Below are 24,802 nucleotides of genomic sequence, written 5' to 3'. Positions count from 1 at the left end.
CCCCATATCCAGTTAGCCAACTCTGCTTGTTATATAGCATACTGAAGAATTTCTCTTTTTCATCACATAACATACATAAAAAAACATGAAAGTCAGATACTGAAATGTAAAAATCTGGAATAAAACAGATGTGACAGGTGAAGTTGAGAAACTCAACATAAAACAAAAGAAAAAGATGAAACTTGCAACATAGAAGCAACACAGAACTCAGTGGACAATTTAAAGGCAAAAAATATGAGAAGGATGATAAAAAACAAAAATCAAGATTCAATTTGACATGAAGAGTCAGGTGTGATGCTATTTTATACTTGCCTTTTTATGGAACAAAGGAAATCGAAGCTGATCAGCTTGTTTTACCAGTTGTGTTATTGTGAATTAAGAAAGCAATTGATAAAGCTATTGATAACTTAGCTTTAAATGATATCATTAGTCTGATGCAAATAGCTTCATATTTGCACATTTCTCCTTTCAAAATGAAAGTCTTAAAATTTTTTTGTTGTTAGTGTAATCATATTTTCCATATGTTGTGTTAAAATCTGTGCATGTTTAACATTTTATTAAAGCTAAGTTTAGAAATTTAAAGATACTTTTTGTAATCACCCCTATAGATTTGAACTAAAACGTTTACCACCAGGGGGAAGCATTTTACCGGTGGGTGTGTTAAAATATATTTTTGGTATACTGCTGTTCTTATTTCTTTTTAGCTTTGTCACCTTTTCCTCAAGATTAGCCACCAATGTTAACACAAAGGCTTACTGACTAGCTTGGTTGACCCATCTCATGGGACAATTTGGTACTAATAATATTATTATGGTATTATAATCTCATTTGATAAAATCCTAAACATTTACATAAATTAATTGTTAACACGAGGTAATGGTGGTCGTTTCTTAAAATTCTGTTCATAATAATATAAAACTGAATGAATTAGCTTTGAACACAAGAATTCCAGTTTCCAATGGGTACCTTTAACTTACTCTGTGCTCTTTTGCATGCCAGTGAAATTGATTTTACACCTCATGTTACATATTATTAATGTGGCATAAGAGAGAGAGAGAGTCAGGTGGATCAGTGGAGAGAGCAAGAGAGAGAACGGGAAAGGTAGAGCGACATAGTGTCAGCAGAGGGAGTGGAAGAGAGAGAGAAAGTCGCCATTACTGCCTGGCTGTGCTGCTGAGAGGGGAGGGAGCATACAGAGCCAGGTTTCGGCTTTCAACGCATACCACACTAACAGCACCAAAATACACTAAAATACGGGCTAACCGGGCTTGTAGGACTACAGTGGACTACACCTTCAACTAAAACTGACTTCGGATTTTGGGGAAGTCGCCAGTGACCACGGATTGTGGATTGTGAAAAGAGTTTTGATTGCCTTTTAATGTGGGAATGCTTTCTCCTCTTCTCCGTGGTATGTGGATCTGGGAGCGACCATGTTATTAGGTGGGTAGGGGAATGTATTTGGACTGGGATTGGTACTTCATTAGCTAAACTAGCACTCCTTTTTTGTGGGTGAAGGGTGCCCGCACCACTGCGCCATCCCGAGTCAAAAGAACCTGGGATGGGGACGTGAGACGGGCTTGTTAAATCAGCCAAGGTTGTAATTTTAATAAGTCTTCCCAATGTGAGGCTGTTGCTAACATTAGCCACTAGCTAACTCATCCTCCTGGCATGCTAGGCTAACAGTGTTCGGCTAATGCTAGCTTGTAGGATTGGGAAAGGTGGGTTTTTCCTCTCCTGGAGCAGTATCAGGGCCAAGGCAGGCCGAGCCGGGTATCGCCTTTTCTCTCTAGGGTAGATACATAACCGCCCTATCAGTTCCCGGGGCTCCCAGCATTAGCCTCGAAGGATTGACGCATTAACTTAATATAAAGGTCTGCTGGTTTTAATTCCAGCATAACTAATTCACGTTAACTCCTCTAACTCACTCTCACTCCTCTTTTCTAGACTACTTTGATGTTTTATGTGATACCCACCCGTTTTCAGTTGGCTTTATAACACTGTTACACATATGTTAAAGCAGAAAATTTGAAGTAATCACGGAGTAGGGAAAAAATCGCAGCTGTCGTCTGAGTTTATAGCCTTCACGCCCGCCTTGCATTAATAGGTCGTTTAATTGTTTTTGAGTGCTTTTGGAAGTTGCTGGATTTTCTGCGTTAATGTCCTGCTAACATTAGCTCGAGGGGACGGAGGGCTGAGTGGAGGGTCACATCCAGGAGTGCCGCTGGGCAGATTATTGAATTTTCCCGACATTAACGAGGGTGTGTTTACACATACACACCCTTAACGTCTCAGCGGTGCTGAAGAGTTGTAACCACATATGTCATTAGGTGCTTTTTAACGCCTTTCCCCCCTTCGGTGCCTCACAATACGCAGGCAGGTCAGTGGGTTTGTCCTGCTGCAGCAGCTCTGCATGCCATTTGCATCGACTCAGGCTGCTGCTTCTCCCTTTGCCCCTTTCCCAAACTCTCATTAAAGGGGCAGTCCGGCTTTTATCCAAGACCCCATCATAATGCTTCCTCCCTTTTTTGCAGACCTCGCTGCAAAAAAAAAACTGCCCTAATGCTGAGTTACAGAGATTTTTCTTTATTTTTAAAAGCATCAGTTATTAGTGGGACCCATTTGTGTTGATAATGGCAATTAGGTTCTTTGTTGTTTCCACTTAGAATGTGCTACTGTGTCTTTTCAGTGTCCATAAAACCATAAGGGTTCACTAAATGATGTGATGGGGCTCTTATGTCCATCACTGTCGTCTGTGTCAGTGTGTTTCAGGTTTTTCTCTTCAGCTTTTTCTCTTAGATGGCCTTTTTGGAGAAAAGCTAACGATCCGGTTATTAACAGTGGTCTGAAAAGTCAAATAAATCCTAGTCTTTCCTTAGAAGATATCAAAATAATATATGTATTGTGTCATAGTGTGAAACCTGTAGGGATTTGGTAGAAAGAATGGTAAAGTGGAGTTCCCGTCTTTATCATTTTAACATTTCCTTTTCTGTTAGAATTGATATTCATGGATAGGCTAGTCTGGAAGGGTTTGCAGTTTTGTCTGCATTGCTCCCAGGAAAAATGGATATTGGTATTGGCATTATGCTAATATACTGGCAAATATTCATAGCTAGCATTGGCTTCTACAGACTGCATAAAGGCACTAGCACTGACAAGCCCTGCGAGTGATGAGGGGGGGTGATTGTGTCATTTGGCCTATAAACTGTTGTTCTTACATCATTCACACCCCCAGGGAGGGGGAAGTCAGATGAGTGACGCCCAGGTTCAGGTCTGTACCTGACTTTGGAGGAGGGTGACACAGTTTTTAAAGAATGAGCGTCTTACAAGGAAGGCACTTTACGGGAAACACCACTGCATACTCTGACACTTGGAGTCAAATTTTTAGATTTTGATCAGTGTCACAGTGATGAGTTTCCTTTTGATACTGATTATTTCTGGATGTGGTAGATCTTTTGTAGCATTCTGTGGTGGACGTTATGCGCCTAATAAATTGGTGCTTTATATCAACTGTAGTTCTTCTGATGATGGCAGATGATGAATGGTTTTAAAAAGTTGAAATTCAGAAATTCTGGGAGTTAGGCTGTAGCAGTAAACTAGTCCTTAGTGTGGAGGACAAGATTCAATACTTGGGGGAGTCAGTTCCTCCTCTAACAGGGAGCTCACGCTACCTTTTAGGAAGTGGTTTCTGTTTTGCTTCTGAGTTCTGATTCTTCACTTCTTGTGGGAGGAGAGCTGTCTGTACCCAGGTCAGAAGAAACTAGTTGTGCCTCATTTTAAATGATTGGCACACCCTTCTCTGGTATAGCACCACAGACTTAGGATGGAATAATAATACTAAATAAATAAAGCAATAAAAAGTTTAATTCTACTGACAAATTCCAGCCAGTGTAGCTTTAAAAGGTTTATCATCATTGGCAGTGTGTTCTGCTGTGTTTCAGGGCTTAACAGCATTTAGTCATCTCTAAAACCAGCTTGCCAAGTGATACCTTAATCCACCCCCTGCAGCCTCACAGTGAATGGACTAATCATGATGCACACGGCTACTTTTAGCTATTAGTGCAGCATAAATGCAGTTTAGGCTCTAGTGTTGGCTGTTTGCAATAATAAAACCATCACCCGCCCCTTCTGGTTGTCTTCAGTGTGAAGCTAATTGCCCATTACTGCCACTGTTTCTCATGTGTGGCACTTATTCATTCATATTGACCTTGTGGATTGACAACTTTGATATCATCTGAAATTAATGCAAAGCAGATGCTGGAATTTGGGTGAGAGATCTCAAACACTGAGGTGCCAGGAATGTAGCATTGCAGTGATTAATTTTCAAATCCACACGAGTAGATTTTGCAGTTTGTAACTGATTGTTTAAGTTAGTAACCAGGTGAAGATTCCATATGTATTCCTGGGTGGAGTGTCATCAGTCAGTAGATGGCCTTAGTTTGATGTTTATTGTCATTTCTATATTTAGGCTTGTTTTGGCTGCTGGGGAGACAAACTGGATATAGCCTATGATCAGTCAGTTAATGTGGCACTAAAAGCAGGATCAGCAATAAGTCAGTTAGAAAGACAGGAAAAAAATACATAGAATAATTATAATTTCTGCCTTCAAAATATCTATAAGCTCGTATATACTTCTATCTGACTGCTACTACAGTCAGGTGTGGCACAGTAGCATGTTGTAGCATATAGTACATAGGTTTGTAAACCTGACAGACTATCTGGGTGGTTTTGAGATATAAAGACCATGCAGTTTAAAGCACATTTTCTATCATTAAGCCAGTTTCTTCCAGTTTATGCTTAAGTTTGGTTTGTAAGTTAGGTTTGGCTTGTAGTCTATCCAAAAAGGATTCTTGGAAGGTGAGCCTTTTAAAATCTTTTTTGTCATTTGACATGAGCCAGTTTACAGCCATGTCCCCTCCTTTTTTTAATGTCTTTGTTTCTGCTGAGCCCTGTGTACACTCCCATCCCACAGGTGACATCATCACCTTGGTCTCTGTGAAGAGTCAGGGGAAACCTCGTCATTTTATGTCAGCAAACCAGATTTCTGCTCTGGTGCAGTTTCTCAGGCTCAGCATGCCGTCGTTCTGCATGTAGAAATTCCAGCACACGCAGGCAGATTCACTGACTGATTGCAACTGTTCTGTAAAAACAACAGTGACTCTAATTGTCTCTGCAGCTATCACTTATCAGCCTCGAGTAAGGTCATGGAAGGTTTCAGCTGTATTTGACCGTGTTAATTTAGATAATATTTACAGAAAGATTGCCCGGTCAATCACATGTAGGCATTTTCTGTTTATTCAATCAGGAATTGCTGATTATCCTGATTGTCGACAGTGAAATGTTTAGTTTCACTTGCTTATTAATGCTGCTAGTCAAACAGTCAACAGTTATAATCAGGATTAATGGTCAGAACCGGAATATCAGGCAAAATCTATTGTGACAACAGCAAGCAAAGTAATCAGGATTATACATTTACTCTTAATTATGCAAGGCTGGTTTGTGGTGGTAATGGTAACAAATCTGAGAACTGATTTATTTTCTGTTTCTTTCTCAGAGTAAAGTAAATCATTTCTAGGTCAGTGGCTATCAAAGGGCTGGAGTTGCATGCCATTTTTATTCTGCCTCGGCACAAATTGGTTGAAAGCACTTATTTTTCTCAGCAACGGGAAGAGTGACATTGCTGAGCCCTCCGTGACTGTACTACTCTCCCTCTCTTATATAAATGTTGCTGTCACACTTTGGTTGTTGTCTTCCTAGAATGCCATTTTGATATTGGCAGTTTTGATAACAAAGTTTTCCCTTTTTCACTTTCAAAATTGTTGTAGGGCTTTGCATCACATTTTTACATTATAAACCTATTGTAGTAGGGTTTTTAAACCAGTGTAGTTTATTATTTACACATAAAAGGGCTGACTAAAACCTCCTCAAACCCACGAGTGAGCTTTTTTTCCCTATTCAAATATGATAAAGTGTATTTTACCTCATTTTTTGTTAACACAATCTAATTTTAGATGAACATGTATGATTTTCTTTTATTGCTTCACAATTTACATGTCCATGTGTGTTCCAGAGCATGATGTAGAGAAATAGAAGCTGATTATATTTTTTATAGTAAGTACAACAGAAGGCTGAAAATGTGGATTTGTTTGATTTGCTTGTATCTTCTCCTAATTTTGAATTCCATATCTTGCAGGCAGGTGATAAAAGGAGCCGTGGGCTGCTCTATCCCAGCTTGAATAAGATCCAGGATAGAAACCGAGATATATACGGAGAAGAGCATTCACTGGAACCAGGGAAAATGAAAATGAATGCATCTCTGTATCACTGACAAGCAGACCTGGGATGATATCATGACCTTTTCTTCCTGAGAGTAACTAGTTTAGCAATGAGTGGGGGGATATAATGGCCAAGAACAAGGATGCACGCCCCCCAACATTCGCCGTCAGCGTGGTTGGCCTCTCGGGGACGGAGAAAGAGAAGGGAAATTGTGGCGTGGGGAAGTCCTGCCTATGCAACCGATATGTGCGTCCAGATGCAGACAACTACTACTCGGAGCACACCTCGGTGCTCAGCACGATAGACTTTGGTGGTCGTGTAGTTAACAACGACCACTTCTTGTACTGGGGAGAGGTGTCGCATCGAGGGGATGAGGGATTGGACTATAAAATCCAAATCATTGAACAAACGGAGTTCATCGATGACCAGACGTTTCTTCCGCATCGGAGTACGAACTTGCAGCCATACACAAAGCGGGCAGCAGCAACCAAGCTCCAGTCAGCAGAGAAGCTTATGTACATCTGCACAGACCAGCTGGGCTTGGAGCAGGACTTTGATCAGAAGCAAATGCCTGATGGGAAGCTAAACATCGATGCCTTTTTGTTGTGCATTGATGTTAGTAAGGGTTGCAACAGGAAGTTTGATGACCAAATGAAATTTGTCAATAGCCTTTACTCTCAAATTGTCAAGTCAAAGAAGCCTATTGTTGTTGCTGCCACGAAATGTGATGAGTGTGTAGACCAGTACCTGAGGGACCTGCAGGGCTTTGTTGCCAGTAAGAAGAACCTGATGCTAATTGAAACGTCAGCACGCTCCAATGTCAACACAGAGCTTTGCTTCAACGCCCTAATCCAGCAGCTGGATAAAACAAGAGGGAAGCCAAAAACTGTGCCATACCTGGAGGCCTATAAAATCCAACGTCAGCTTGTTGCCTCAGCAACAGATAGATTTGAGAAATTGATGGTACACTCAGTTAGAGATTATCACATCACTTGGAAAACTGTGATGAATAATCTAAAGGGGCAGTCTGACTATTATGAGTTCATTACCTTGGAGGGCACCAAGAAGGCCCGCAACATGTTCACAAAGCACATTGCACAACTGAAACAGGAGCACATTAAGAGGAGAAGGGAGGAGTATCTGACGACGCTACCGAAAACCCTTAACAACATCCTCAATAACCTGGACGAGATTGAACACCTTTCATGGCCCGAGGCACAGAGTGTGATCCGGAACAGGTCTGATTTCCAGTACTGGTTTGTGATACTGGAAAATACACCGTGGGACGAGACGGACCATATTGATAACAGTGACCGTAGGATACCCTTTGACCTTCTTGATACACCGGACGGTGAGAGAATTTACCATAATCACGTCCAGCATCTTCTGTCTGAGAAGAGGAGGGGGGAAATGAAAGAGAGGTTCAAGAAGACATTGGAGAGGGTTCATTTTATCACTCCAGGGCAGCCTTGGGAGGAAGTCATGTGCTTTGTCATGGAGGATGAGGCCTACAAGTACATCACGGAATCAGATAGGAGGGATGTTTACTGTAGGCACCAGCAGGAAATAGTTGAAAGGGCTAAAGAGGATTTTCAGGAAATGCTTTTCGAGCACGCCGAGTTATTCTATGACTTGGACCTGAATGCAACCCCCAGCTGTGACAAGATGAGTGAAATTCACAGTGTGCTGAATGAGGAGCCCAGATACAGAGCACTGCAGAAACTTGCCCCAGATAGAGAGTCGCTCCTCCTCAAACACATTGGGTTTGTTTATCATCCCACTAAGGAGACATGCCTGAGCGGGCAGAACTGTGTGGATCTGAAAGTGGAGCAAGTTTTAGCAAACAGGCTGGTACAGCTCGACCACGGACGCTCTAATCTTTACTATAACAGTGCCAACATTGATAAAATAAACCTCTGCCTCCTGGGAAAGGAGGGTCTCTCACAGGACCTAGCCAATGAGATCCGAGCTCAGTCTACAGACGATGAGTACACTCTAGATGGTAAAATCTATGAACTGGAGCTTCTTCCTGTGGACGTCAACTCCACTTTGCTCTTCAGCCACACATGGGTCACCACTTTTAAGCCACACGGCTGCTTTTGTGTGTTCAACTCAATAGAGTCGCTTAACTCTATTGGCGATTGCATAGGCAGGATAAGGGCGGAGATAGCACAGAGTCGGCGAGATAGATTTGCTCAGCCGCTCCCTTTTATTCTCATCCTGGCAAATCAGAGAGACAGTGTTTGTAAAAACATACCCATCTTGAGGCACCAGGGTCAGCAGCTGGCAAACAAATTGCAGTGCACCTTTGTCGACATCCCCTCCGGAGCCTTTCCTCGCAAATTCACTGAGTTCCAAATTAAGCAGGGTCTCAGAGCAGTGCTGGAGGGGCTAAAGCATAGCTTTGAGGTCTTGGCCCCACTGCCATGTATCAAAGACATGTCAGAGATGGACCTTAGAATAGTCATGTGCGCCATGTGCTGGGATCCCTTCAGCGTTGACCTCATCCTCTCGCCGTTTCTAGACTCGCATTGTTGTAGCGCTGGACAGCCTGGTCAGAGCAACACACTGATACTGGATAAGATCATAGGGGACAGCAGGAGGAGGATCCAGGTCACCGTCCTCTCCTACCACTCTGCCATTGGTGTTCGTAAAGATGAACTAGTGCATGGCTACATTTTGGTCTACTCTGCCAAACGCAAAGCTTCCATGGCGACCCTGCGAGCCTTCCTGGCAGAAGTCCAGGATGTAATCCCCGTGCAGATGGTGGCAATCACAGACAGCCAGGCGGATTTCTTTGAGAATGATGCCATCAAGGAGTTGATGACCGAGGGGGAGCACATTGCCACAGAGATTGCTGCCAAGTTTACGGCCCTCTACTCGCTGTCCCAGTATCATCGACAGACTGAGGTTTTCACCCCTTTTTTCAATGAAGTGCTAGAGAAGAAGCCTAACATTGAGAGCTGCTTCCTGTTTGACAGCTCGTCACGTGAGTGCACCACAGGAGCCAGTGAGGATGTCTTTCCCACCTCTCCCCATAGCCACTCCCCAGCTTACAACACTTACTACCCAGAGTCCGACGATGACAATGAGGCCCCTCCACCTTATAGTCCAATAGGCGATGATGTTCAGCTTCTCCCCACACCCAGTGAGCGGGCTAAATACAGGATCGACCTCGAGGGCAATGAGTACCCAGTCCATAGCACACCTGTCGGAGACCATGAACGCAACCACAAAGTGCCTCCACCCGTCCGGCCCAAACCAGTGCTCCCCAGGCCTAATGTTAAAAAGCTGGACCCCAACCTGCTCAAAACCATTGAAGCTGGTATGCGAAGTAATCGAAGAATGCCACGTGCCCCAGTGATGCACACTGAAGATGTGGAGCCATCAGACAACTATGCAGACCCTGTGGACACCCTGCTTAGACCCAGGGGCTTCCACAATGATGACATATATGCTGTGCCTGAAGATGCACACAACCGCCTGATCAAAATAAAGAACTCTTTTGGTGGGTTACACATTCTCCACGGAGGAGGAGAGGAAGAGAATGGGTTTGATCGGAAATCCCAGGCTGCAAGGCGGCCATCAAAATATAAAGATCGCTCAAAAATCCTTTTCAGCAAGACGAAAGCCTACCAAAGACGATTCCACTCGGACAGTGATGGAGAGGAGACTGGCCCGGCCACTCAGAAAAAGAAAAACAGAAGAGCCCATCGGGGCAGCGAGGAGGACCCGCTGCTCTCTCCTGTCGACCCTTGGAAGGGTGGGATTGATAATCCTGCAATCACCTCCGACCCAGAGCAGGAGGACAAGAAGCTGAAAAAGAAGAAGACGCCCAAGACGCCAAAAGAATCCAAGAAGGTGAGACTTGTCTGTTATGATAGATTGACTTTTGAAGAATCACATTTATTTTGTTTCCTTTTTTTTTGGAAATAAGATGCTTTGAAAATGCTTTACAGAACAGGGAGGTCAAACAAAAGATTTTTTTTCTGTTTGAGAATGAGTGAAATAGCATTTTATTGCACTGAAAATGGGAGAGAGCGAGAGACTGATAGAGTGCATGGGTAAATGAGCACAGAAAAGACTGCATATAGTAAGGGGTGAGCAGATGTGTGTGGGTGTGAGCGAATTTTGTTGGCCTGAGACTCATCTGGAGAACAAACTAATTTGATAATTTATTGATTGGCCCCATTGCTAAAGTAGTTTATGAGCCTCCACACCTTGCAGGCCCTAGACAAGCAATAAAGGTGCTTGATAAAAGACACACTGTTAAAGACAGTTGGTGTCTGTATAATTTCAGAGCAAAGACTGTGTCTTTGACAGCTCTTTAAAGGCTTGCCTGAAACTTCTGACGACATCCAGACATGGTGTGTTCCCTAGAACCAAGAAGAAAATGCTTTGTGCACATTATTACTGTTAGAGCAACATTTTATTGTGGTGAAAAGCTGAAAATTTTAAAATCACGCATGCACAAATCAAACAGTCGTGTTTAAAATGAAGTTAAAAGCATGCATTAGTATGCAATGCATGCTCACGCCCACACATGAACAGACTTCAGTATATAAATTCCTAGTTAATTACTTACAGGTATAGCGCTATTTGTGATATATTACAGGCGGGAAATGGAGGTACTGTTAATGTCATTTTGTGTTCCAAAGTAAATTTTAGGTGATCAGAGTGGATAAATATTCTGCAGACATGTTTGAGAACTGTTAAAACAAACATTGTCATTTAAAAAAATTCTTAAGCAGGGACATCTGCTTTTGATTGAAGAGGTTTGTAGTCTTGAAAAGAAGGCAACTCAGGGCTCTAGACTAACTTTTTGCCATGGTTGCGCTGGTGCGCCTAAAAATAAAATTTAGGCGCACCAGCACAAAATTTAGGCGTACAAGCACAAAAGTTAGGCGTACCCAAATTTTTTAACTGCATTACTTAACAGCGCAGTTTTACATGTTCACGTTTTTTTGATTTGTAAATGATTAACTAACAACCTTTCAAAATGATTAACTTGACACCCCCTTTGCTGCCCAAATTAACAGCAGCTCCATCAGCCCCCATAGCAATGATTTTATCCAACCAGTTACTGCACTGGTCCCCAAGAGCAGCAAATGCTTTCTTTGAGGCAGCATAAATTCCTAAACAAATAAAAAAAAATACCATTTACTTATCAGATCAAGAGTTTACAATGCAGTCTTTTTCAGTTTGAGTTTCTATATTCATGTATTATTGCTATGTTTAATTTTTAATGATAAGAATATGCTAGATATGGTTAATTCAGTAACACGACGTAATATTATTAATCATATACATAGGCTACGTGACATGACATGGCTTACCTTGGGCATGGGCATGCTGGACCTCAATGTGTCCAATCAGTATATTCGCTGGTCTTCCTTTTTGCAAGATACGAGCGTACACAATGACACATTCTTTTGTGGCGATGTCTGTGTCTCCATCGATCAGGAAGGCCATGTATGTACTGTTCGCAATTTCCACTGAGGTCTTTTTTTTTCAGTGTGTCAGCGATTACGCCTATAAACTGGGCGCACGCAACATCATTGCTGTATGTGGGGTTTATGTCCAAGCCATTTTTCTTGTGAAGAGTTATTTCTGACTTGAACTTAGTAAACGGAACTTCTTCTTTTGCAATATTGTAGGCGATGTTAAACTTAATGATCATCTCGGCCTCCTCCGATGACCTGTTTACTCCTGCCTGCCGCTGAAAGGCAGTGGGGAGCGGGGACATTTTGGCAGAGCATTTATCGCGGCATATAATGTGTCTTCTCGATGCTGTATGCTTTTTCAGCGTTTCAATTCGAAACGTATTAGCAACAGTGACAAATGCTGTGTTGCCGGCCATGGTCTTTCCACACTCGCGACAATAAATGCAGTGCATCATATTGTCAGCTTGGCTGTATCTTAGCCAGGGAAACTGGTCAAGCCACTCGATTCGAAATTTATACATTTTCTCACTTTTACTTTCAGTGGACTCCGGCTGGGAGTCGATCGTATGTGGCTCATTTTCTGATGCCGTCTCCGGACCAGTGTTTGACAAAAACGGAGAGCGCTGGCTCAGAATTTTGGACTGATCAGGCCTTAACTTAACGAAAAAGTTATCAATTGTTCTTTTCATATTTTCTCAATACCAAATTCATACACTTCTGACCTGGGCTACTCACCCTTCTCTATCTGCCCGCACTTTCAAACGTAAACACAAGTAGGTCTGCAGGAATATCTGGACCACGGCCAATCACAGAGGTCCCCGCCTCTGAGTATCTCTGATTGGTTTAGAACACGACATGGGCATAATGTGTGTCTGTTGTTGAACACACGGAGACTTTCAGGGTTGCTGAAACTTTTTTTCCGAGAAAATACTTGGTTACACCGGTGCGACCAAGTATTTTTTTTACTTGGTCGCACCGGTGCAACCAAGTATTTTTTATTAGTCGCACCATGGAGAAATTTGGTCGCATTTGCGACCAAATTGGTCGCACTCTAGAGCCCTGCAACTGGACTTGTTTTGGGGTTTTTTGGAAGATGTTTCGCCTCTCTTCCCAAGGGACTTCTACATTTTTAGAACATCTAATGGAGATGTTCCAGTAAACCCCTAGTGGGGGCTGTCCTCCTCAAGTTAAACAGCATAGTGTATGTGGTGCGGTGCAGTGAGGAGTGCTCAGACAACTACATATGAGAGACCAAACAGCCACTCCACAAACGCATAGCACATCATAGGAGAGCCACCTCAACAGAACAGCTGTACATGTCTGCTTAAAGGAGAAAGAACACACCTTTGTGTTCACTTTTTGAATAGAGAAAACAGATGGTTTGAAAGAGGGGCAAAGGTGGAAATCTACACCTACTTTTAGCGACCATCACTGAACAGAGGTGGTGGCTTGCGACAGTAGCTATCAATCATCTACAGTGCAGTCCTGTGATGCCTTCCCCTGTGTTGCAACCCCCATTCACACCTTGCCTCAGGTGACCTCAGTGACTCACTTGATGGTGAGGTAGGGCAATGTCTCACAGTTGTTTCACCTGTTGGCTGATAACTTGAATGACCCACACTTTTTTTATTACACCTTGGAAACAAAAACGTCTTGAAACATCTTCAAAAAAAACCTAAAGAAGTTGAGGGGTTTTTTTTTCAAGCTCTCAAGACTATTTGCACAGACAAAACACACAAAAATGCTTCAGAGCAAGTCAGCAACCATGGAAGCACAGATCAGATAATAAAGTGCAAATCAGTAGAGGAAGAGCCACCGGCGCTACATGGGCATCATAAAAGGGAATTGTTGGAATATTCAAACCATCTTAAATAATCAGAGAGGAGAGCGAAAGCCAGACCAGGAAGTACAAAACGGAAGGTGTTTAGTCACCATTCTGGCCAATTAGAGTGAATCTCGAACTGCTGTAGGCATGACAACACTTTGAAGAGCAGAAGAGTGTGGGAAATCAAAGCTAACGTTGCACCTTGTTACACATCCCAGCTTCAGTCTGAATGACTTGTTTTGTCTCTTGTTTTTATCTTTGGTGTTCCTTGTCTTCTTCTACATGCTGTCTCCCACTCGAATGCCCTTCATCCCACTAATTTTCTTTCTGATCTATTCCCCGATTACCCTCCTCCTCCTCCACCTTTTCTCCTGTGATAATGTTCTGCCTCCTCTTCACCCTCTCTCCTCCTCCATCTTTGTTGTCCCTGGTGTCTATTTCTCAATTGCCCCTTCATTCCTTTACTGTTTTTTTATGTCATTTTCCCGGTTTTGTTCCTACTGTTTTTCCATTTTATTTTTCCACCCCTTGTCTTCAATCTCTTTTTTAAACCTTTTGTTCATTTCTCCATGTTTTCATTTTCCTCTCTGCTTCCTCTTTTCTTCTATTGAATTCCTCCTCTTTTCTCAACTTGCTCTTATTTATTATCCTCTCTTCTCCCCCATCATTCCTTCCTCACCCACTACTATTTTTTCTATTTATTTATTTTATTTTGCATTCAATTATCTTCATACACCCTGTGATCTTTGCCATCTCATCTCTGTTTTTCATTCTTTTATTTGCTATCTTAGCCGAAATCCTCCAAGCCCCCCAAACCGCTGTACCCACCCACTCGAAGAACCTGGGAGAGCAACTACTTTGGCGTTCCCTTGCAGAACCTAGTAACCCCGGATCGCCCCATCCCACTTTTCATCGAGAAATGTGTCGACTACATAGAGCGCACAGGTGAGTCATGCGTTTTCTCTATTTTTTCTTTCCCTTAATTCCTATAATTCCCTCTGTTCTTTCATTTTCTACCTCTTTTATGTCATTTTGCAATGATATTTTCTTTTTTATTTTATTTTTTGGGTTGTTTTAGAACTCTTGCAAGGCGTGTATGTGTTTTTCAGGCACTGATTTCAAATGAGTAATTGAGCAGGATGAAGCATGGAGAGAATGGGGGAGGTGCAGTGATATATGGTGGGATGTCAGCCAGCCTGCCAGTCAATACAAGTTAACTTAAATTGAATATGCTTTATTGGCGTGGCATTTGATTTCTTGCCAAAGCGCTGCTGGAATGATTACAAATAAGATGGTGAAAGATTACCGAGATCAAAAAACTGATTAAGGAATGGCAGTGGAGAAATGTACACCAGTACGTGCAATCCATTAATTAGCCTTGCTTAAGAAAGGAGAAAAGAAAATGAGATGTTACCGGTAAGAACATGCATGGATAATTGCAGATGTGAAAAATGTTTGATTGCACAGTGACTGGTAGAGTGTGTTTGGGTTATTCAATTTTGTTGTGTCTCAAATAATTGGTGTAACAAAAACAAGGTTAAGTATTTGCCGCTGCTGTAATGTGAAGATGTGCTGCTTTTCATTATATTTACATATCTTTGTTGAGATTAAGTTCGTTGATTAATAGGGAAATGGTTATACTCGTTCATCACTACTTAAAATGGTCATTAGGTTCAACGATAAATAGAAATACTGACTCACTGCAGTCAGTCAGCCTCATGGTCAAAGGTTCATTTTGTTCATTTTGAATCAGTGGAAAATAACTTTTACAAGCCAACTGCTCTCAAAAGCCCCCCTAAAACCTGTCAACTACCCAATCCCAAAAGTCTGTGGTTACATCTGAAGCAGCAGCTGCTAGTGACCGATGGGCTGATCGATGCAAATATCAATAGTATCGATACCGAGGCTGATATTTGATTGAATCAGTACCAGCAGAATAAAATCTATACTTTGTTTTAGGACTGGGCCATATCATACTGTTCATAGGTAAAACGTGCATGCGCAGTGCTTTTGTTTTCATACGCAGTAGGGCTGCCACGATTAGTCGACTAGTCACGATTACGTCGCCTATCAAAATCGTCGTCGACTGATTAAATAGTCGACGCGTCATTTGAAGCTTTTAAGATCCCAAAAGACGCAGGAATAAGTAGCAGGATTTAAGAGTGTAATAACGGACTGAAACAGAAGATGGCAGCACTGCATGTACAAGGATGCCAGCTGCCGTTAAACCCCGAAGAAGAAGAAGCTGTGACCCTATGTGACCCATATCCGATCATGGTATGACAGTGTGAACGGCACAAATCCGATATTTTCAAATCTGATCTGGGTCACTTTCGTATGTGGTACTGAATCCGATACATATCCGATGTTTTTGAAAGCGACTGCTGTTTGAATGGTCATGTCGCATTAAATCTGTCTTTTACGTCACTGACACGAGACAGACGCCAATTATAATGTTATTTACATTATTATGTAAATAACAAAATAACTTAAAGCAAAAATTGGGAAACGTAAAATCCGAAGTCTTTATATTAAGGGCCATCAGTCAAACAATATTGTTTGCTCTGGGTCTAACAAGAGCGCGTTGTGTGTGACGTCTTCTTTTGCGCTTTGAGCGTTCACACTAGAGCACGTTTGCTGTCACATTTTGTTTGTAGTGTGAACAAGCAGACAAAAAAAATCGGATTTGATTAAAAAAAAAATCGGAATTGAGCATCAAGACCTGCAGTGTGAACGTTGCCTTAGATAACTTAAAAATGTTATTGTTTGGCTTTTTTCAGTATTTTATTTGTTCCTGAGTAAATCGGTTTGGCTGAGGTTAAAGTTATAGTTTTTACACAGCTGAATAAACGTCAAGCAGACAGCTGATTATCAGAAGTGTGAGATGCTCGAGAATATACTCCGGTGTCCTGTTATATTTTAGATAGCAAGGAGCAGACGGCTGAGTTTATTAAACTCCAATGAATAATCTGCAAATTTCATTAAACTTCAATAAACTGTTATCTTGTCTTTATTTTTAGTTAGCACATACCTTAAACACTTAAAGCTGTAAGCTAATGATAGTTATATAAGAGCAGATGCATGCTGGCGCAATAAGCTGTAGTTGTACGTCCAATGGATGCATGATCTGATTAGTCGACTAATCGCAAAAATAATCGGTGACTAGTCGACTATCAAAATAATCGTTTGTGGCAGCCCTAATACGCACATGGCGGAAAAAGCATGGCGGCGATGGAGAATGAGAAGGGCGAAAGCAGATCGTTGAATGAAACAGATGAACCAGAATTGGTTTGTAAAAATGCTGCAACTTCAGTGGTGTGGAACTGGTTTAGCTTTCGTCCGTCAGATACACAACAAAGCACTATTTTTGGTAGAGCATGTTAGCGGGCTGTCATTATTACCGTGTTGTTTGGAAAACACGGCACACTTAAAATCAATCCTTTGATTTTTCTGAAAATCGACAGTGCCCCTTATAATCCCGTGTGCCTTATGTATGAATTCTGGTTGTGTTTATTGACCTTGAAACGATTTTATGTACACGGCGCTTGAAAATCTGTCAAATGTTTTAGTACGACTTTGCTAAGCTACGAAGCCGCACCGCTTGATGGCTTGTCGGAGCATTACGGCTATCGTAGGCAGGAGCCTCGCGGAGTGCTATGTACTATGCTTCAACATAATATTACCGTATTGTGTGTGTATAACCTCTTTTTAAGTTTTGTGGATATTATACATGGTTATGCTGAGGATATGTCAGCTAGTTTCCACTGGAAATGCCTTTGGTTCAACTGTCAGCAAGGAATTTGCATTTGCACTGTTAAATTTTTATATAACTTAATGGATATAAAACAACAGCTGCTTGTTTAAGTGAAAATACATCGTTTTTTTTCTTTTTGCACTAATAAAGTTGTGGAGTTGTAAAGTATTTTGTCTAGTGTCAATTATATCGTCAGTTATATCGTTATCGCAAATTTTCAAATGTATATCGTGATAAATATTTTTGGTCATATCGCCCTGCTCTAGTCTGTACCATGTATACACCATGCATCTACTTGGTATTGGTTCGATAATAATATTTGAAGTATCGCGCAGCACTAGCAGCCACTCTTGTAGGAATCAGCGTGTCTAAATGAAAGTGTAAGATAAGAAAGGCGACCTGTCTGGACATGTGTAGGTTCAGCTGGTGACACGAGCCCCAGTGCATGCTGTGTATGCGCCTGGCGTCCTTCCCAGCTGTCGTGAAGAAAGCCTCTCCCATAGTTTGGGGAGATTCCTCTGTGAAGTCATGGACACATATTTATACAGTCCTTTAAACTCTGACCATTTTAAAGGTTTGTGTGCGCTGATTGATTACAGCCTGGTTGTCCATATTTAGCCTCACAAGGAGTAAGATTTTTCCTGTGCTTTTAAAGCCCCCTTGCAGTTAGCCCAAGTGTGAGTCTTTTCCTTCTGACCACTGAAATGAATATTTCAAACAAGTTTCATATTTTATAGGTTTGTTGCATTATGTATTTACACATGGGCTAGTACTTTTCCGTGTTTAGTGCTTTGAATGAACTCTAAGAAGTGAAAGAGTCTCTTGCTGAATGACCTCAAAAAAACTTTCCCCCAAGTCTCTAAATTACTGGGACGTCTTCCCCAGAAATGTTTTATCCTGTTTGTTAACCTCAAGCATCCAAGGTCAGTTCTGTTTTCAAACTTTGAAGTGTCTTTATCACTGTGTCAATGTTGAAACGCTCTAGATTTTGACATTAAAGCGGCTTCAGTACATTAAACTGAGAGCACCTTCTTCTGCATTTTTCTCCATCTACAGTCATATGTGTAGCTAATCTATAGTATGTACATTAAAAGGAGGTATTTCCCCGTGTTCCTAACAGTAATCATTGCGTGTGAAAAAGCCGTTGGTCCTACTTTGGAGGTAGTGTTTTTATCTGAGCTCTTTTAGGTTCTGCGGCTGTTAATTCCTGTCCTGAAAAATCCCTTCCGAATATGTTTTGATATTCAGCTGGATCTACATGAGCCTGCTGGTGGATGCCAACCAAATGCAGGATTAATCCCAGGGCTGCTTGTGTGTGCGTGTGAGTGTGTGTGCGTGCAGACTCCTGCCAGCTGACAGTGGTGTGTTGGAGATTTCATGGCCAGTGCTGTGAAGCCCTCTAAGTCCAGACGGTCTGTTGGTGGATTTAACAGCTTTTCCCATCCCTCCTTTTTCTGGACTATCGTTTCTTAACACATACAGCCAGAACATCTTTGTGCCTTTCTTTCTTTCTTTCTTTCTTTCTTTCTTTCTTTCTTTCTTTCTTTCTTTCTTTCTTTAAAGCCTCCTGCTGTATAAGATGTTTGGTATCTAGACAGTTTAAGAACAATTTTGCAATTCGATGTTAGAGAGGAGTTTAGGGATTTAGTATGTAGCCTGTTTGCCTCATTAGATGCCTTGAGGTTAAAACATACTGTATGACTGTTTAGTTTATAGTTGAGCGGGTGGAGTCGTTCGAGAATGACTGTGGGTGTTGGCGTAATAGTACAGATTTAAAAAGACCCTCCTTTATTGCAAAAATGGTTTCATACCCCCTCGTCAGCAATGATCCACCCTGTTAATGTCTGCTTAAGTAAGAGTCTGAATGTGTGCCAGCTCCAGAGCTGCTGCTCCATCTGACTCCTGAGCTGACAAGCTCCAAGTGGGAATCATTAAAACCTCACTGTGATATTGTGTTATTGTTGGTTTTCCTCCAGACACCAGCCACTTTTCACATTAATGGGGGTGAAAGTCTAAAAGTACTCCTCCTGTTTATGGTGGTCCTGTTTTAGTAGTGTTTCATCGACTTGAAAGGAACTTTATTAGGATATTCAGAGTACAAACTAAAGCTATCATACTTGTTTACCTTATACATGTCTCCAGTATATCTAAATTGATGTGTGGTCAGCTTGGGCATCCTGTGTGCATACTTTTTGATTAAGTATTTAGTTATTAGTTACTTTCTTTCTTTTTAAGTTCTGTCTAGCAAACATTTAAAAATGGTTAAATTGTTTTCAACTAATATAGACGTTCAACACTTTTTCCAGTGTTTCTGTTTAGATTAAAAAATGCACTGTTTTCCCTCTTTTTTTTCTTTCTTTTTCTGTCTAAAAAAAACCCCGGAAGTTCAGAATTTCAGAAAAAGAAGTATCTACTTGTAACTAACAATTTAAAGGTCTCTTGGATCTCATGATGGTAGTCTTTTTTTCAGTTGTATTTCTAAATGACTAAATAATGAACCGACCAACCACACAGTAGCACTGGTAACTATTATATACATTCTCTGTCATTATGCTTTAGTTATCTGAGACTTTAAAGATATTTAATTTACCACCTTAGGAGATGTCTGTTATTAAAAAAACAAAACATAATTTACTTTTGCTCATATACAAACGAACTCATGGCCTCTCCAGAAAATTACTCAGTCAATCAATCTAAACTCAACATGTTCCTGGATAATAGTTACACACCAAGGACGGTCGCTTTCTGATTTTGGGTTCTAGCATGGAGGATGGAGCTGTACTCTCTTTGGGGGTGGGGGTGACTGCTGGATGGCTGAGTTTAACTACATGTAATAAGCTGCCAGACAAGAGGCACAGAGGCAGAGAGGTGATGATGGCTATTTGTGGTGCCTGTGGTTTCAGAACAGAACGTGTGAGTGGAAAAGCTGTGACTTTGTGTGTCTGTGAGAGAAAAAAAAAAGTGTGTGTGTGAGACAGAGCGTGGCTGTAAATGTGACTGAAAGATGTGATTCTGTGGGTGACATTTATTCGGTGGGTTTGTGTAATGTTAAGGCTGTATCGCGTGGTTCATACACGCACTCTACCCGACCTGCTAGATTTAATGCGGAGCCTTTTCTGAAGTTTCATGCCGTCAGCTCTACATGCTTGTTTTGTAGAAATCATCTAATTAAGTGTGATGTGTCAAAAAGTTTTCTGTGGTAATGTGCAGTGCCAAAGAACTCTTAAAGGAACTCAGATAAAGTGCCTGCATTAAATAAGGATGATGTTTGCTCTGCACTTGCTGCCTCTGTTTCCTGCAAGGAGAGATCTGCTTGTTATCCCTTTTTGTGTGCTCCAGTCACCACATTCTAATAAGAATACAACTGAGAGGCATCCCAAGGGCCCCAGGAACCCATAAAGGTTTTTAGATTCAGAAATAATGAACCAAAGGCTTCAAGGTTTCTGAAGGTTCCTGTATCAGTGTGCCATAACACTCTTAAAGTGAGAATTTAAGAGAAAAACCCTGAGAAGTTTTTACTGGCGTCTCATCCATAATATGGGATCTTATACCATCTATTAAAAGGACAATTTAAAGTATCCTTTACATTTAATTAAGAAATGCCTAAAAAAAGCATTGTCCTTGACTTAATAAAATCTTAAACCATCTATTGCAACAGATAGTTGATACAATTAGGTCCTGTTTCAGTGACAGATCCTTTTGTTGCTTGTCACTGTCCTGTGGTTTTCAAGACTTGTTTTTGTTTTTTTACATGATTTTTCTTCAGGGACGCATGTACTGATGTTCTTCTGTGTGAGGTATGTAATTAAAAAACAGCATAGAAAGATCTGAAGACAGAATTTATTGCAAACATATCAGAACTGGTATATTTTCCTTTGTCTAATAAGAGCTTTATATTGGGACAGTTTGCTCCAGATAGGGATTTTCATTGGACTATTACAGGATTTGAAACTGTCACCACATGATGTCGCACAGCTGTGATGACAATCTGTCATCATCCTTAAGGTATAAATCTGCGGTGTTACAATTTTGTTTATGTTCCATTGTGTTAAATGGAAATGTCTAAAGCCCATTAAAACATCTTTATAATAGATGCATGGGCTGCTCGACGCCCACTTTTGTCAGCTCTTTGTTTTGTTTGCCATTAGCTGACAACAAGGCCACATTAGAACGGCAGATAATTAGAAGCAAATAGATGAAAAGTGTTAGTTTCCCACTTACAGCTTCACCGTTAAGTCAACTTGAAACACTTTGCTGAGCTTTTTCTTTTTTAGTATTTAAATTAGGATTTATAAACCAATTCCCAATCCTTCATTTTGCAGTTTACCAGCTGTCAGATTTGCCTTCTGAGACCACTCTGGACTCTTTGGCTGTTCATCATGCGCATATATTTTTTTTGCAAGGCCAAAGATCCCAAATATTGTGTTAGTGAAAATGAAGGAATATTTGTATATGAGAATTTAACTGAAGGCGAGTTTGTTTGTCTGTTTCCCAAAGTGTAAATGTGCTTCTGCCTGGCCGTTCTCTTTAGTGTGCAAGTGTGTGTAGCCTTTGCAGTGCACAAAAAGGCCCTGACCGTACATGTCTCCAAAATGCAGCAGTCAAGGGATCAGGCTTTCAGTTGGCTGCAGTCAGTACAGAGTTTCGCTTATATCTGTAGTCTGTACCCTTTTCAGCATTATACTCTGTTATCCAGAATGACGTACACTGAGTCTGCAGCCCCCTGAGAAGTTCAGGTCCTGCTAGCATTCAGTAGGGAGGAGGCGAAGGGTCAGAGCTGCAGCGACCTGATAATACACCTGAGAGAAAAGTGCTGTGGAAAAGAAATGAAAGCTAAAACGTTTTAAAGAAGACTGCACAAAATGGGGCTTTTAAAGGAAGGCAAGAATGAATAGTAAGAGGAGAGAGCGTGAGGTACTTCTTAAAGTTTACACCCACGCACTCGACAACCCTTCACTGTGGAAGAAGTGAACTCACAGATATTCAGACAGCAGTAGTAGCTTTTGAAAAATGACTGCTTCAGCAACACATGCGGTGCGTCGGGTATCATTCAGCAGAGTCTCAGGCGGCCGAGCGTCTCAGCAGCTTACAGAAGACAGATCTGTTCAAAGAGAGTCACTCGGTCCAGCTGTCCTAGAGGATGACACGAGCACTGCCTTTGAGTTTGCCGTCATTCCAGTTAAATTGCAGACTTTTTAGTGGCATTAAAATGAAGCTATTTTCAAACTTTAAAACAGCTCAATTAAAAGCTACTGCTGCCATTTTAAGCTCTCTTTTAATAAGCCACCCTGAAACCATTTTACCAATATATATATACCACAGCGGTCAATAATTAACTCTGAGTACTCGCTGATGCTGGATGCTGATGCAAATTCTTCATATTTTACATGGCGAAACACCGGCTTGCACATTTTCTTCCTCCAAAATGCTCTTTGTTAACCTAAAATGCTGACATCTTGGTATTTTAACATGGCAAAAACACACATGCTCCAGGCTCCAGTGTGCACCAGTTCAAGATGCATGTATTTCCACATGGTACCAATGAACTGCTGCTTAAATTCTACATTTGGTAAACTTTGCGTTGAATGAAATGGCAGTCAAATGAAATGATCAGGCTTTGTGTGTAGCCCTGAGCTGTTCCTGAAACTTTATATATTTTTTTGGGCTTGAAGCCAAAGCGTAAAAGGCACAATGAGGTCAATTTTTGTCAGGTCTGCTTACATAAAAAACCCCAAAACATCAGTTTGGCCTCGGAGAATAAAACCGTTTGACGAACTGGGTCTCGCAGAAGAAGAAGTCTTTGAGAGATGACAAGCACAAAGCGAGGACACACAGCTCTTTGCCGCTGAACTCGATTAGAGAAGTTTTATTAAATGTTTCCTGCTCCCCAGAGACATGAAATGGTATTTGGCATGAGGGCTGGAGGAAGGAGAGAGAGAGGGAGGCAGAGCAATGATTAAATGGCTTTTTGATGCTGATGCATTTTGAAGTCCCATTGGTTGTTATTTTCCCCAGCACTTAGTATAATGTGAGGAGGGGAAGGATGGAGGAGGGGGCGACGGTTTCTCAGCGCTTCAAAAGAACCATCGACATGTGACATGTATAAGAAGTCACATTTTTAAGAAAGTGACTTCTTACAAATTTTCTTGATTTGATTGATTGATTGATTGGTAATTTATTTCAACATGTGAACAATATACAAGTACATTTAGAAAAGAAATGAGAGAAAAAAAAATATACTATACAAATTACATACAAAAAAACATTCTGATTAATTTACATGTTGAAAGGGAGTGGGAAGAAGTATACACTTATTTAATCCCACCCCTGTCCCATAAATTATCAGTGAATATTTAGTCAGCTTCCTTACTGATATAATTTGTAATAAAAATAGTGAACAGATTTCTGATATACTATAATATCACATCATGAATTTTTTGTTTGTTTGTTTTTAAATAGAGACATTCACTTAATTTAAATATTTTCCTTTTCTTTATAGATCGAGAAGATCATATTTTTATAACTCTTTTTGAACAGTTTTATGTTTGGACATTGCTTTAATTCCATATTCAGTTTGTTCCATAGTTTCACTCCTTGAACAGAAACACAAAAGCCTTTTCTTGTAGTACGTACCTTCATTGTTTTGAAGTTACAAAAACCCCTTAAATTATAACTTCCTTCTTTCAAAAAAAACATACTCTGAATATTACCTGGCAGTTCTTTATTTTTTGCTTTGAATAGAATTTGTGCTGTTTGGAATTTCACTATATCGTCAATTTTCAATATTTCAGACTGCAAAAATAGTGAGTTTGTATGTTCCCTATAACCTGCATTGTGGATGATTCGAATTGCTTTCTTTTGAAGAGTAAAAAGTGAATGTAATGTGGTTTTATAGTTATTGCCCCAGACCTCTGCACAATAGCTTAAGTATGGTGAAACCAGTGAACAGTAGAGAATATGAAGTGATGTTCTGTCGAATACCTGTTTTGCCTTGTTTAGTACTGCAATGCTTCGTGATACTTTGGAATGAATATATCTTACGTGAGCTCTCCAGTTAAGTTTTTCATCTATTATTACCCCCAGAAATTTATTTTCACTGACTCTTTCAATATCAACACCATTTATTTGAATCTTTGCATTTGTATTTAAACTACTATTTCCAAATAACATAAGTTTAGATTTATTCAAATTTAATGATAATTTGTTTTTATCAAGCCAGAACTTCACTTTACTTATTTCATTAGTCATATCCTCCAATAAATTCTGCAGATCATCACCAGAGCAAAAAATGTTTGTATCGTCAGCAAAGAGAACCATTTTTAATACTTTGGACACTTTACAGATGTCGTTAATGTACAAGTTGAAGAATTTTGGACCCAAAACTGACCCTTGGGGTACACCACAAGCAATGTCCATACATAAGGAGCAACCACCATTTATTTTCACAAACTGCTTTCTGTCACTTAAATAACTCCGGACCCAATCTAAAACTACCCCTCTGACACC

The 24,802-nt window shown here is 40.8% G+C and overlaps 1 protein-coding gene across 1 annotated transcript in view; it reads left to right on the top strand.

Annotated features, from left to right (window-relative positions):
• The first annotated feature begins 1,117 nt into the window (after positions 1-1,117).
• The window catches only part of arhgap5 (Rho GTPase activating protein 5), a 57,098-nt gene continuing 33,413 nt past the window's right edge, over positions 1,118-24,802 (top strand). Inside the window, exons 1-3 of the mRNA XM_085256470.1 lie at positions 1,118-1,440; positions 6,191-10,134; positions 14,334-14,487. Of these exons, the coding sequence (XP_085112596.1) occupies positions 6,400-10,134; positions 14,334-14,487 (3,889 nt within the window). The 5' untranslated portion in view covers positions 1,118-1,440; positions 6,191-6,399. The remainder of the gene's footprint in view (positions 1,441-6,190; positions 10,135-14,333; positions 14,488-24,802) is intronic.

Source organism: Mchenga conophoros, linkage group LG19 (genome assembly GCF_057382185.1).
Source record: "Mchenga conophoros isolate Kocher_MC1m ecotype Shallow Benthic linkage group LG19, M_conophoros_male_GT1.1, whole genome shotgun sequence".
NCBI classification, from domain to species: Eukaryota; Metazoa; Chordata; class Actinopteri; order Cichliformes; family Cichlidae; genus Mchenga; species Mchenga conophoros.
The sequence above is the reverse complement of the archived record's forward strand: the minus strand, read 5'-3'. Positions and strand labels throughout refer to the sequence as shown.